This window comes from Prosopis cineraria, unplaced genomic scaffold, assembly GCF_029017545.1.
Source record: "Prosopis cineraria cultivar Desert tree isolate PC_DT_omini unplaced genomic scaffold, ASM2901754v1 PC1100, whole genome shotgun sequence".
Classification (NCBI taxonomy): Eukaryota; Viridiplantae; Streptophyta; class Magnoliopsida; order Fabales; family Fabaceae; genus Prosopis; species Prosopis cineraria.
The window spans coordinates 21,388-36,263 of NW_026556425.1; the positions used below are offsets into that span (position 1 = coordinate 21,388).

A 14,876-nucleotide genomic window follows, 5' to 3' on the forward strand; every position below is an offset into this window, starting at 1 on the left:
TACTCCATTGAAGATGATATCAATGCCACACAACTCGTACTTTTTTGGGAGAATAACATAAAGCTTTTAAAAAAATTTAATTAATTCAAATTAAATTTTAAATGTTAAATTTTAAAAATTTATAATTCAATTTCTTAATTTTACAACTCTATTGTGATGAATTTATAATTTATATTTCAAATTTTAACAAAAAAAATAATTTTTTTTTTCTTCAACCACATTAAAATTTAAAAAATAAGTTACAAATTCATTTTGAAGTTTGACACTTAAAATTTAATTTGAATTAATTAGTCATTTTAAGATCTTTTTATCATTCATTCTTCTTTTTTTGGGCATGAACATTGCAGCACAATAAGACAAAGCAAGGCAACTCATAGTAAAAATACTATTGAAATATTCACTACTAAATTCTTCAATAAAAATAATTTAAAACCAAGCTATAAAAATATATAGCTTCATGATTTTATTAGAAATTTTGGAAGAGACATTAAAAACTGCACCTGAATTTTCTTAAAAAAGATGTTTTAACAGTGGGGAGTGTAAGTTAACCCTAAAAGGGAATTACCCTTTATTGACCGTCACAGGCTCAGGCCATGAACAACCAAATTGCCAGCTACAAAATTTTCAGAATTCAAAAGGCCAACAATCATCATTTCTCTATCCATGTTATGCATTTCAGGACTTCAAAGTTTGAATTCATCCGCGGCCAGCCGTTGTTCCTGAGAAAATGACTTCATCCTACAAATTCCGCACCCATAGTCAAATCAGATGCTACAATCTCATATTTCTCAAAATTTATAAACCATTTGCTCAGTGTATCCAAGCTCTTTGAGTATGCCAGAAACCTGCAGATAATCACCCAGAAAGAGCACTCAGATTCGGACAAACTCGGTCACGCAAACAACTAAAACGTAACAATTTTATACCTCTCCTTGGGTCCAGTCTTTAGCCTTTTCACCAGATACATGTTGCATCATACCTGGGGGTCCACATACCTTCTCGTGCAGGAATAGGTCACATCAGTCGAAAATGTTTGAAACAATAACAATTCTAATAATAGCTTTTCCAATAACAAGAATAAATCAATGCCTGACCAGGAAATAAAATAACTGACTCATGACGACGAACTTATAAGAAAAGTATCACTTAATGATGTCCCAGAAAGATTCAAATAATCTTAAATCTTGTCATAAGTCAATGATTATACTAAATCTTTCGGTGGAGATCAAGATTAAGTGCATAAGCCTTCTGGAGCTTGGAAAGCAGAATATCTGTGATGGGCCCTCATTTGGAAGGGGCTCGTGATAGGTACAGAAGTTCCAAAATTTCATAATAGGGATGCTAAAACATATATGCCTTGGAGGTTCAAATTGTTTCTATGTATGAAAAGTGGCAACAAAGAAAGTGCCAAATCTTATTTAGAATCTTTTATGGACATGTTTGCAAAAGCAAAAACTTACAAGGACAAGAGTATCATCACTAGGAGCAGGTAAGCCTTTTTGAGCCATGTCCTTTGATATGTAACCTACACCACCTCTCCAATTCTTCGTTGGAATGTCTACAGTGTAGAATACCTGAAAATTTTTTCAAGAAGATTTGATTAATGAAATTTGACTTTAGAGCATAAATAGTAACTACTATCTCCAGTCTTATTTATAAGGCAGAGAGATTTTTTTTTTCCTATTTACATCACATCATTAAACTTTAGTTATAAATTTTCTTTTTTACTCCCCATTAAATGTTGGTGAGGGGAAGTGCACCATTAAAGCATGTATATTCAATAAGGCAAAGCTGGAAACTTGTTAAATTTTTAGACATAATTAATGAGTTTTAAAATTTCATTTAGTTCTAGAAAACATATTGGAAGTAATTTATAAATACGATCAAAAGAGTAGTTAGAAAATGACATTACCTTTAAGTTCGGATGGCTAGTTGCTAAAACATCAAGCCTTTGTTTGAGTAGGATGTCATCTGGAGAGATATTAGCATAAAGCAATGATATCTGTAAAGGTAAAAGGCCAACATATGCTATGAATTATGATTTTCTCTTGTTTATTAGAATAACAAAAGAAAAGAACTTTGCATAAAGAAAATGACCCCTACGGTATTTTGGAAAACAAGAGTCAAATTTCCTAAAAACTTTCAATAAATCAAAACTAAAATATTGATCATAAAATGGTTAGCTCACTCAAGACTTGGAATATCTGTTAAGTTTCTTTACTGGAAGGCCACAGAATGTGCTTATATTTTGGCCACTATATCTCATAATTTGCCTGGTAATTTCTGGTTCTTTGACCAATCACCACCTTGTTGACGATGATGAGATGGGCAGATACACCCTAAGACATATGCATATAATTTGATGTACTGATATCGCTTCATAATTAAAAAGAAAAATATTTAGTTCACAATCTAATTTTAGAAAATATTTAGGAAAAGTTATGGACAGATCGAGTGAACAAAGAGACCCATAGCCTACCTGAGTTTTGTCATCAGGATTCTTCAATATAGCTTCAATTACCTGAAGCATTGGAGTAATTCCTGTGCCTCCAGCAATCTCAGTGGCACAATAAAAAGCAGATTAATAAAGACCAAATATGCATAGCTTGAGAATTTAGATAGATAAGTGTTACATGGCAAGCGCTGCACCACATGCAACCTGCCATTAACAACTACGAGTTGGACACTCCACCAGATTTGCAAACATGGTTACAACACACACACACACACACAGAGAGCACTGACGAATCTAAAATTCTAAATCATGATAATCAACAGTTCAATGCTGAATCCCAGTTTTCATCACTGCCAATGAAAGCCATAATCAAGAGACTTACCATGCCAATATGCTTCTTCATGTTGGGAGTATATCGGAGCTTTTCAATGGGCCTGGGAAAAGCAATAACATTCACAAATAAAGTTAAGGCAAGAAAAGTATTCAGTCAATCCTTCAAGGCTATTGCAAATGATATACCCTTTCACTTCAACCACATCGCCTGGTTTTAAGCTGGCAAAATGCTGACTCATTTTTCCTTCAGGATACACCTGCAACAATTTGAAACATAAAGCACTCAAGCAGCTCTTTCAGTTGTGTACTATAATGAACAACAAAACTTGAACTGTAATTCCCTCGATGAGTGACATACCTTGATCAACAAATCAAAGTATCCCTTAGATTCTGGATCTGATATAGGAGTATACCTGGGGTATGAAACATAAATGCCTTCTTAAATATTAAATCAATAAGCAAAGAAATTAAAGTATCTAAAACATGACATCCAAATTAAAAGCAAGCTTTAGAGCTTTATTCTTCTCAGACTTCCACTTCCATCTTTCCAACAACAATAACAAGCCTTATCCCACTGGGTGGGTACTTCCATCCTTTACTTCAACAAAATTAGACTCTTATTATAGTAAAAAAATAATTCCGTACAATAACAAAGACTAAAGTCAGTTTTAGATTATATTCAAGCGACTAATTATAACATGCAAATACATTCCACGTTAGAAGTGTATTACAAGATATGAAATGAAAGAAAAGCAAGAATAGGTCATGATTGTAAATCATAGTAGCAGCATTTCTTTTACTTTTTAGTTTGATGCTTCCTTATTTGCTGATTGTGCCAGAGTCAATATCCTGGAGAACTCTATTCCTTGCTTCCTTATTTTCAGATGTTTTAACACCATCATATCACCTCCAACTCCGCAAAAAAGAATACAAAGAAAATAGGCCAACACACAACTAGCTCTTGTAATAGGAGGATAAAATCTTAGCAGCCTTCAAGGCAATATGTTATAAAGCATAGTCATTGCTACTCTCTTTTCTGGTGCTAGTGTAAGGTAAATCTTTGTTACATTCCTACCAGTGGAGGGGATGTGGTAATGGTGTAAGAATACACAGCTCACAAAATGAACTTTACGCTATAAGATTCAAAGTGGCTCAACAAAGTAATCACTGTCAGCCAAAAAAAAAAAAAGAAAAGAAAAGAAAAGAAAAGAAACTTACGGACGAATGACATATTTTGGTTTTCCTTCAGCATCTTGCCCCAATGGAGCCCTGCAATTTCAGGGATGATTTGAGGGCACAGCACAGTGAAACACAATCTAAAATTCCACAGTCTATTTTTAAACCATATGAATTATAAACAGTATAATAAACCTTGTAAGGATGCAAGAGGCAACATCCAAACCCAGCTTCTTATCAGGGTCAAATGAAAACCTGAAATACAGAGAGGAGAGTTATGCTAAAAGAAAAGGTAGGCCACAGTATCACACCAAGAGAGGCATTTACATACATGAAAGTCATATAATTATGAAAAGCTTGATTCCATTTTACTGTTTGAAGTATACAATTCATAATAAAATTCAACATTGATTAATTGATAGCACTTTATACTTAAGCCGTGGACCTTGGCACACATTATATGATAAACAAATTAGTTATCCTCATACGGTTCAAAAGAATTACTGAGGAACAAATAAAATAACAAAAATCTATAAAAGAGATGTGATAAGTACCAATGCTTCAATATTAACAGCACATATAATGCCAAAAAGATGATGCTCAAGATATATATTTTAGGCCATTGCATTTGCAGTCTAGACTGAAATATTTTTCTGAATTGCTTCCCTCATGGAGATACTGATGTATACCCAACTTCCCCCAGAAAGACTGAACATTAACTTAAGCTGCACGTCACAAAGGATATAGCATGATGACTTTGCTAAGGAAAGTGCTAATTGGATACCAGGAGGGACATTTCATGTGGATTACATACTTTTATTTGAAAACTGAGTGACATGAGTCAACAAAGTCAGAGGACAATGAAAAGAAAAACAGCATCACACTTCTAAATCAGATAGTGATTAATACCTTTAACATCATACATTGTGCAGCTGATCAAAAAAGTATGCAAAACAAATTTATAATTTGTGTTTGTCCTATACAGTATACCTGAATAACTTGGAATTGTGACTAACCCTGGCAGTGTCTTGCAACTTAAATTCGATCCATTTATCAGGAACCAAAGCTGAAATGACAAGAAGAAATCCTCAATCTTCTTTATGAAATCCTTGAAATAAAACAAATTCAACTACCATGTGCCATAAACCAAGAAAAAATTTATAAAAAAGAGAAATATCTTTGCCACAATATTTGTTCTCGAAACAAACAGTTCCCATAATGTTTCTTGAATATTGACTTTAGGACTCTTACGTCCATTCATGAATCATTATAATGACAAGTCATAACAATAAATAGTTCTCGCTGTAAATTTGTACCCATGATGGGCAGTTACAAATAATTATATTCATGTAAGCTGGTGCTTGTGTGATACGTTGGTCACCAACAGAGGAATAGGACACTCACCAATATTTTGACTTTTCTCTTCTTTTATTTCTTCCAAATGAACCTGCAAATGGACATCACTTGAGTACTCTGATCATGACATGAACTGATACAAGAACAAGCTATTCAAGTAAAATAAAAACAAAGTGCAGTTATTTCAGACAAATTACACATTTAAGATTTTTTTTTTTGGAAAAAAAAAACTTTTGATTATGATGCTGTCCCTCGCAAAATATTCGAACCAAATATTAAGCATACATTATTCATGACTATCAGACAACATTGTTCCAACTAATTAAATTCATCTCATTAACAGCTCAATCCTAATCACATCTGACATTTTACAATTCTCTATCCGTAATTTCTTATTCCTTCATTTCTTTCTTCCCATATATCTCTCAGGCTTCAGGGACACTAATTTTCATCCACCGAATGATCGGCCCAATAGGTTTGAGCGCAACAAACTTCTTCAAATACTATAAGCTCTCTTTTCGAGCCGCCAACAATCCGAACATATACACAAAAAATAAGCAAGCGCAATTTGATCCATAGAAAACAACTCTTCAATTTGATCCACTAGAATGACAACTTATGTTCCGTAATATATTTCACATTACAGAGCAGCAATTGAGCAAGCAAACAACTGCTGCACACCGCTTTAGCGATCAAATGTGGGGAAAAAAAAAGAGCAAGATATCATAAGAAATTCCCAGCAGGAGAAAACCCAAACTGAGAATATAATAAGAAATTACCAGGTCGGGTGACGAATAGTAGTAAAAGTAGGAGAATCCACCGCTGATCGCAGCAATTGCACCAAAAGGAACGCGAAACTCAGTGTGACTGGATTTGGAATGGCCACCGAGATTTGTGAAAGAAATCGGAGTGGCTCTTGCCAGCCTTCGGAAAAAAGTTGACATTTTCAGTTTGCTGAGGCAAGAAACGAATCCAAGTGATGTCGTGGAATGACTCAATGAGGGCTCTAGGCTCTAACTCAAGTCTCCAACTTTAGAGGGGACCGACTGCTAAGTAACAAGGAGGGCCTTCCCTTTGTTGGGGGGCGACCGGGTGGGGCGAGAAAGTGATGAATCTATTCGAGAATGTGATGGATGATGGATCACTGGCTTGGTTGATGCCATATTGGGCCATGTCAGAGCGCGCACCATTTTAATGGAGTAACTCTCGCAAGTCGCAACATCGTCCCATTGCGCAGGATGAACGGACATGTCTTGAAAATAAATATCTGAATATTGAAAAACTACTTATTATATATAAAAAAATTACTTCTCCCTTTTTGTCACCTATTATTTAAGGGTTGAGCCAGGTACGATGCTAATAATAAAATTCTCCCAATAAATATTTAATATAACTGCATACTTATAATTTAAATTTGAGATTATTAGTGAAGTTAACACAATCACTTACCAATTAAGCTACATGTTTGTTGATTAAAAAAAAATTACTTCTTAAAAAACTTTAAAATTTATTAGCTCTCTTAAAAATATTTTTATTAAATATATATATATATATATTAATTACATACATTTTTACTAATATTTAATAGAAAGTAAAAGGAGAAACATACGATAAAAATTTAGTGCCATACTTTATAAATAGAGCTAAAAAAATAATTTTATCCACTTTATATATAAAATCGGATGGAATCATTTTTCATGCAATATATTGGTTGGATAGTGTTCATGCCTTTTTTTATAATTTTCAATAATAACATAACATGTAAATGTTTATGTAAATTTAGTTACATTTTGTCCATGATAGAAACTTTGTAGCAAGGTCATATTGTTCATGACTTAATTATTTGTTCTATAACTAATTATTATTTTGATTTTAGTTAAGCCAAGAAAGATATTTACATTGAAATTGAAACTAAGACAAGAAACCAAAGTAAGAACGTGTCCACTATAGAATAATCTCTATGTGAGGAAATAGTAAAGCAGACTGCAAAATATGACTAGATCTCTCCCAGTCAAGAGGTGCAAAATCTGTACAACAAGTAGGAGAGAAATATAACACAAACGAATTTCAGACAATTCCACAAACTTGGAGACAGAAGAACCAGCAGGTTGGTGTCAACGGCAAGGAATACCAGTAGGTAAATCTTGGAAGGCCCAAGAGGAAATCAGATGATGGGCTATTGCATGGGGTCCAGGGACAAACATGGAAGCAAGTTCACCACTTTCCACGTTAAAATCTGCAGTCAGGCTGTGACTTTTCTCCACTCCCTTACACATTTGTTCTACCTTTGATGCTGCAGTTCTTTGGGCTTTCTTGTACTCTGCTACTGTCAATGCTTCTCTAACAGCTTCTCTACTGTACCACTGAGCATCTACCCATGCAATTTGCAGATCAAGTAAACAAAAGCAAAGCAAAGAAGGAACAAAACTTGGTAAGATTTTTTATTTTCTTTAGGGTTCATTGAAGAACCTAATAATGTAAAGCTAAATGCAGTCAAGGTACCTTCTAACTCCTTGTTGTCCACATTTATGTCAAGCGATTTTGCATATGCAAAGAACCCAACCATCAGCTGGCATGACATGCTACTTGGTCCAACTAGGAACAAAGCCAATGGAGAAAACATTATCAATTGACAGAAGTAGGGAGAAGCATGTAATTAAAATTCTCGTAAGAAATATACAAACAAGATCATGTCTAGTCATCCATTATACCAGTTCATGTTAATTTGTGCCTAACAGCTTCTAATTCTTAACATGCTAAGGGGAAAAGTTACTACTTTCAGATTCAGAGTCTCAAGCATTTTCAAGAAATCAATCATTTAGGTAGGTTACGAGTATGAATTATGAAGATTATCCAACCAGCTGGGGGTTTCCAACGGTTCCCAATGTTCCCGCATGTCATAGTAAAGATGGAAGAAGAATGAATATCTCCCTTCTCTGCCCTTCGTCTTGACAGAAACATCACAGTTTGCAGTTACATTAACTTTAAGACGTGCATCATAAGTTATACCAGGCCACGGCTGAGAACTGTGATACACAACATCTCCCACTTCAACACCTGTCTCTTCCCATGTTTCTCTTCTCACAGCCTCCTCCAAACTTTCCCCTGGCTGAATGCAGCATGAGCATATAAGCTTACAGAATGTTGAAAAATAAATTAGTTCTGAAACGACTAATTTCCATGCATACAATTGATCCTCAAGCCAATGAAACCTGTTTTGAGTGGCATCACTTTTCCCTTGTTAGGAGAAAGTGAAACTTTCGACAGTTCAAATCCTAGTAACTTTTTTTGTCCGTCTGCACCCACAATGCTTACCAATTACAAGAATGAAAAGAAGCTCTAAATTTCAGACGACACAGAACAGAGTTTTTCTAAAATCCCAGACAGGAGACTGTCTTTTTTTTTTTTTTTAATTACTACCATCTTTTATCCCATTTGCTATTGTTGTACTTAAATGATTTTCCCTCATATTTAATCAGTTCAGATTTAATGATGGGAATAAGCCGTATTGTTTGAAGGTACAATAGCAGCGTTTGAGTCCCAACAAAATGAATAGTCTTAAAGTTGACGAAGACATCTACCTCTATGAAACCTGCTAAGCAGCTCCACATTCTAGGGACAAAGCTTGATTTTCGACCCAAAAGGATGCTGTCATTCTCTCGATCAATGACTAACATAATGACCACCTGCATAAAATCACATAATCAGGGAAATCAGCAAAACACTCACCTCTATTGATTAATCACCACTAAGAACAATAGCAAACCGGGTCAACTCGTGGATATATCCTCTGTCGGCACGATTCCTTTGAACATTGCTTCCGCCTCCCAGCTTCTATAGTGACTGTTTTCTCTCCACAATGTCCACAAAATTGTGATATATTATGCCATTCTAGCAGCGCCCTGGCCTGGCCAAACCCAGCAATTAGAGAGACACTGATCATACATGTATCATAGACTAAAAATCGATAAAATGGCAAAGCTATCTACTTGCAAGCCACTTTTTTGCATGTTTAATGTGCATTGCCAACGAATAAGAGAAATCCACAAGCGAGTGCAGCTTCTAATAGTGTTTGGACTAGTAAGAAAGATTAAAATCATCTCTGCTTTACTGAAGTCAAGCTAAAACATAAATGGAATAGTAAAACAAAAGAGGGCGAATATTAATGTGAACAGGTTCCTTAGCTTGTTTAGCCAAAAGAAGCAGCTTAGCTAATTTCAGAATTCCAATTTAGAAGACAGTTCTAACCCGGTACAATCATAAAACACAAGGTAATACTTTTGAAATAGCTGAAGGAAAACTCACATAAATTACTGCAAAGGCTAAGGTTGGCTCTTATGGTTAAGATGAAACGACAAAAACAAATTATACGAAGAAGGAGCGAAAGAGCATAACTTACACGACCAGCAATAGCCAAGTTACCCATCGCTTGCAAGTCCGACCAATCGGAGGCAACCATGAGCGATCTCAGGTCCACGAAACATAAGTTCTTGCTTCCTAATACAGCCAACAAGCCACTCTCAGAAGAAACGTCAACTGCCCAGTAAACGACGTCGTCTTCTGAACACGAGCCTACGTACACCAAAGAGTCTCCGCTCAATCGTCCACTAGAAATTTCCAAAAGCCCCTTGAGATCACCCAAATTGATCCAACCCAGATGCCAAATTTGCTGGGAATCTCTGGAGTGAGCCGTCGAAGAAGAGGCTAAGGGCCTCCCGTTTCTGAAAGGCAAAACCTTTAAACGTGGGGTGGGTGAAGGTTGAGTGGGCGCAGAAAGTTGAAATTTCAGGTATTCAAGAGCTCCGGTGGGTGAAAAGGGGTCACTAGCTTTGGGGGGTCTGGATAATGGCGTATTGTCAGCGTAGGCAGGAGGGTGCAAGTTTATGGACATGGTGGTGAGGGAAGCCTTGTACGGTGAGAAAGCTCTGGATAGAGTGAAGATGTGGAGTGAAGCGGGAATTATGGAGGAGATGGCAGAGGATGAAGGAAAGGGGAGAACCTCTATCATTTTCTTGCATTGAGCAGAGGTATGTGTTGAAGGAAGAAGAATGGAAGGTAACGGGAAGTGCCCGTGGTTACTCCCCTTCGAATTATGCCGTGTCAAGAGTGACGATGCTGACTTTGTTACCGATAATAAGGCCCTTTTTTATACACGTGCTCAAGTTTGGAAGGGTTGAGATTCGCATTGATATTAAAATTGAGATTGGAATTGAAAAATAAAGTTTTAAAATTATATTTAATATGAAATATTAATTATAAAAAATACTTTTTTTATTTTATGTTATAATTAAATATAAATTATGAAAATATCACAATACCTTATATAATTAAAAAAAATTTGTAACCCTAAAAAATCATATTTTCTGTTGCGGGCAATTAAACCCATCCCTCCCTTTTCCTTGCTCACTCTCGCTCTCTGCTTGCTTGCTGCAATCACTTTTTGCTCCAAAGATGAAGCCTTGCAATGTTATGTGATGATGGAGATTGATTGATAGAGGTGGATTGATAGAGATGCGCATGTGAGATGAGATCAACAAAAGAAATGGAAAAGAGCGCTTCATGTTGCGATGGTGATCAATAAAGGAATTGTTGCCAACGGAGGAGAAGCAAGGTGAATGGCCAAAGGTCGTTGATGACAAAAAAAGAAGGTGGAGTGCTAGAAGTTATCAATGGCAAAAAAAGAAGGTGAAGTACTAAAATTTTTTGAGAGAGGAGAAAATTTAGATATTTTTACAAAGGCATTTCAATTAAGAAAATTTTAATCCCATAATAATTTTACAATATCAAGGAGTGGTGTGTTTGAATATTTTCACTTAAATGAGACTAAACAAACCTAAGAATTGTTGAATGTTTCATGCCAAATATGTCAAAAATGATATTACCTAAATTTTGTTTCAATCTCAATCTCAATCCCAACCCCCTAATAACATGTACCAGATAGGGGCAAAGGGTCCTGATTCACCTTGGGATAGGAATCAAAAAATCTCTTTGTTATCTGTTTGTTATACAGTCTCTTTCCATTCTTTTACACCAAAAAATAAATAGGTGTACTCATGTCAAATTGGTCTTTAATATAAAATAAATTTAATCTTTGTACTTATTAAAAAATATAGTTGTGTTTTTAAATTTATTCAAAAATATGTAACTTTTGAGTTAATAAATATAATAAATCATTATCTAAAAATTTAAATCATAATAAATAAATAAGAGGTAAAATTAAAAAAATTAAATACTTTTAATTTTTTTTTATCATATTGAAGACCAATTTTTGCACTACACAACTATTCAATTACTCCATATTCATATATCAATCATCTTTATTTACAAGTCATAAGTCATCTATGAATTGTTGGCAAATGAGAAATTCATCAATGATTTGCAATTTTAGAAAAAAAAATAGATTTTTTATTTCTTAAATATTTTTTCACATATTTTAATAAGAATATTGAGAATGCAATTTGTTTGCTTTTTCGCCTGTAAATTGAAGGCATTATATTTTCACAATTTGAAGATTAATTTTCATAGAATATTTTTTCTTGAACCACTTAGGGATTAATCCCAGACCCCCATGTATCAAGGAAGAGAAAGATGTCGACGTATGAAAACATGCTACTAGAATCTTCAATAAAAGAGCTAGATTTAAAGGCTATGCCATTTGAATAATCATATTTTCATATATAAAATAGAAATTGAATACATGATTTGTTCAGAGCATGCCCTTAAAACTTGGAGAATCATCTCAACCCATTAGAAATACAATGGACCCTTTTGAACAAAAAATTAACTATCGAAACCCATAAAAAAAGAAGAAAATAAATAAACCAATGAAGTGATCACCAAGCATAAGTGACCCCATATTATCAAAATTTCACGGAAAGCAAACTTTCCAAGATTCAAACTCTAGCTATCCCACTACCTACCTTGGAAATGGAAAATCATCGAGCCAATCACCATAAATTCGATTGACCTTCTTATTTATTTTCCACTTCAGCAAATTCTTCTTGTTCTGCTCCTCTTCTTTTGAATCAAGTATACTTGCAGTGTTTATAGGAGTTATATCATTTATTGGAATTGATTGTGCTCCTATAGCTTCTGCTTCACCGCGTCCACAAGGCGCTTGTAACTCTAATTTGATAGCATAGAGCATCAGAAGTCAATAGATAACTAAATCAATTTTAGTTAAAAGGTTTTTACTTCAAATTTCAAAACTCAGATGAGATTTGAAGACATCTAATATCTGATTATCAAGAGTGATACTTGATGTCCTAATCATGTGATAATCATGGAAGCAATTCATGTCTAAATGGAGATACAGATTTTAACAAATAAAGTCCATTAGATGCATCTCTTCTATCAGCAAACGCCAAAGGCCAAACACAAATGCAATCCACCCATGCTAATAAGAGAATTCCAACAATTATAAACATAATTATCTTGCCCATTGGTCCGGTGAACGTACGACCTCAAAAGTATAATCTAGCAATGTTATAATTGTGATAAGAATAACATCTGTTAATGCATTTGCTAAAAAGTTATAGACTCGAACATGAACACAAAAGCTTTTAGCGTAAGGTAATAAGTATTTAAGATTCAAGTGTAATTTACACTCTCAAACCACTAGAATGAAAGACATTTTAAAATGTAACATGGATCCATGAAAAAATTTAAAAGATTCACCTATAATTTAATCAACGTGCAATCATATGTAATTTAAAACATCACTAAAAATTTAAAACGAAAGACACTATCTTTTTAAAGATTAAGACATTAATGTCATTAATCGAAAAGGTTGAGGTATAACATCATAAATTTGGATTCAGAATGTCAAATGTAATTCAAAATATCAGTAACAGTCTAACGCGACAAAGATTCCTTTCTAAAGGTTAGGATGTCAACAATTTTACTCAAAAGGAAATGATACATGGGCATAAACATGAGCAGATTTTTTTTTTTTTTGGGGTTACAATGTCAGTACCCCTAAGCATGACCGCAAGGCTAGGACATAATCAAACAAACATGAAAATGGAAGTGTATGTGTGATTTAAAGTGCCTCTGCATCATATCTGAAGCACAAACCTGCTTGTCCATGAGCAAAATGACATTTATCGCCGAAAGGGCACTGTCCTGTTGTCTCCCACTTGCTACATAACTTGGTCTTCCAGAAAGGAGCCTTCCCATTTGTTCTAAAACCATCACAACCAGAGTTGACAGTCTTATTATTGTCTGAATTATTAGGGCCATTCAAGTGCGACTTGGAGATCCATTAGCCACAAGGCTTATAGCTGAGCTCTCCCTGCTCCTCCCTGCATCATCCCTGAACTTGGACGGGTCTTCATGAAGAAAATTGCACCTTTCACCATAAGGACATTCCTCACCATTGTAATACTTCTTGCACAGCTTCATCTTATGTATGATTTTTTGGTCATCGTCCCAGTTTCCAGACGGCCGTTCTTCATCGCGCAAACCAACAAGTGCCTGCCAATTTGGTGGTGGCTGCCTCATGTCCTCTTCGCCATGAGCAAAATTGCAATTCTCGCCGTTCCTACAGGTGCCCATTTTGAATTTAGCACAAGGGCGAGTCTTGTAAAAAATGTGGCTCGTTCCTCCTCTGTTTGTCGGAGGATTTTGAAGGTGGTGCATCCTGGCGGGGGGAATGGCGAGTGATCGAAGTGACTGCTTTCGGATGTTCTGGGCCGCTTGAAACGGAGGAAGATGATCAAATGTTGAACGTGAATCGAATAGTTCGTTGTTGATTGGGAATTGCGGCCACCTTCCATTGGAATCTTCGTCCGCCGCAAATGGTAGCGGCGATAGCATGAGCCAGAGTGATGATCAGGAAAACTCATTGCAAAATTCTCACAGGTGAAATTGATCCAATCCAATCAAATAAATGATGATAGAATGTACTGAATTCGACGATCCCTCCGATAATGGATCCCATGGTAGAAGAGCCTGTAATGCTGAGTGGATTCGATAAACTATGGCTGCTTCAAGAAAATGGTATATGTTTTGAAGGAATGAATGAGCAAAAGGACTACTTAATCACAGACAAAGTATGGGCTAACGCCTAATTCTGAGGGATTAAATCAAAAGAATTTCAAGATTAACAGGAACCGATATTATGTACGGAATCAAACTGGGATTGAATCAAACAGGTGGCTGGGAGGTTTGGAATTTGTTCGGGTTTTAATCAGATCAATTTAGGAGCTCAAAGACTAAAAAACTGTATTACCTCGTAGAAAATAAAAAGAAGTGGAGGCAAGAGCAAGTTTTAGAGATTTATAGCAAAAGAAAGTCAAAACCCTAGCCGCCTATCACAAAACCTAGATGCAAAAGAGCAATGAATCCCCTCACAGTTAAGTCCCACATAAAGCCGTTAGGATTCCTTAATCTGGAAGCTTTAATCACGCAAGAATCAAACAATATTAAGGTAATTTTGATAAAATTATTTTTGGCCTGCATATATCATCTTATATATTATTATTATAAAAAACTTATAATACATATCTCACATAAAAAAATAATTATTATAGATTAATTAACAATTAATATAATA

General features: G+C 35.1%; 3 protein-coding genes across 3 annotated transcripts; all 3 read right to left on the minus strand.

The window, feature by feature from the left end:
* Positions 1-422: 422 nt before the first annotated feature.
* On the minus strand, positions 423-6,523 carry LOC129299256 (NADH-cytochrome b5 reductase-like protein). The gene is made up of 13 exons (XM_054937716.1): positions 6,100-6,523; positions 5,369-5,411; positions 4,955-5,030; positions 4,160-4,219; positions 4,007-4,057; positions 3,147-3,201; positions 2,975-3,045; positions 2,838-2,889; positions 2,480-2,557; positions 1,913-2,002; positions 1,461-1,574; positions 927-995; positions 423-845 (listed from the first exon to the last, which is right to left on the minus strand). The coding sequence occupies exons 1-13, from the start codon at positions 6,262-6,264 to the stop codon at positions 789-791; spliced, it is 981 nt and encodes a 326-aa protein (XP_054793691.1). The 5' UTR covers positions 6,265-6,523; the 3' UTR covers positions 423-788.
* A 709-nt stretch (positions 6,524-7,232) lies between these two features.
* Positions 7,233-10,426, minus strand: LOC129299258 (nudix hydrolase 19, chloroplastic-like). Its single transcript, XM_054937718.1, has 6 exons — positions 9,720-10,426; positions 9,087-9,227; positions 8,902-9,006; positions 8,330-8,429; positions 7,823-7,915; positions 7,233-7,691 (listed from the first exon to the last, which is right to left on the minus strand). The coding sequence occupies exons 1-6, from the start codon at positions 10,326-10,328 to the stop codon at positions 7,435-7,437; spliced, it is 1,305 nt and encodes a 434-aa protein (XP_054793693.1). The 5' UTR covers positions 10,329-10,426; the 3' UTR covers positions 7,233-7,434.
* A 1,556-nt stretch (positions 10,427-11,982) lies between these two features.
* Positions 11,983-14,137, minus strand: LOC129299257 (zinc finger CCCH domain-containing protein 39-like). The gene is given in 3 exon segments (XM_054937717.1): positions 11,983-12,445; positions 13,397-13,579; positions 13,582-14,137. Coding segments are annotated over 3 exon segments (948 nt in total). The 3' UTR covers positions 11,983-12,236.
* Between the last annotated feature and the right edge of the window lie 739 nt (positions 14,138-14,876).

Coding starts and splice junctions, on each gene's coding strand:
- LOC129299256 (XM_054937716.1), bottom strand. CDS start 6,264: ATGTCAACTTTTTTCCGAAGGCTGGCAAGAGCCACTCCGATTTCTTTC. Junction 2,003..2,479: donor ATCCTGATGACAAAACTCAG/GTAGGCTATGGG, acceptor TTACCTTTACAG/ATATCATTGCTTTATGCTAA. Junction 846..926: donor AAGACTGGACCCAAGGAGAG/GTATAAAATTGT, acceptor GATTATCTGCAG/GTTTCTGGCATACTCAAAGA.
- LOC129299258 (XM_054937718.1), bottom strand. CDS start 10,328: ATGATAGAGGTTCTCCCCTTTCCTTCATCCTCTGCCATCTCCTCCATA. Junction 9,007..9,086: donor TATATCCACGAGTTGACCCG/GTTTGCTATTGT, acceptor GATTTTATGCAG/GTGGTCATTATGTTAGTCAT. Junction 8,430..8,901: donor GCTTAGCAGGTTTCATAGAG/GTAGATGTCTTC, acceptor TGCTGCATTCAG/CCAGGGGAAAGTTTGGAGGA.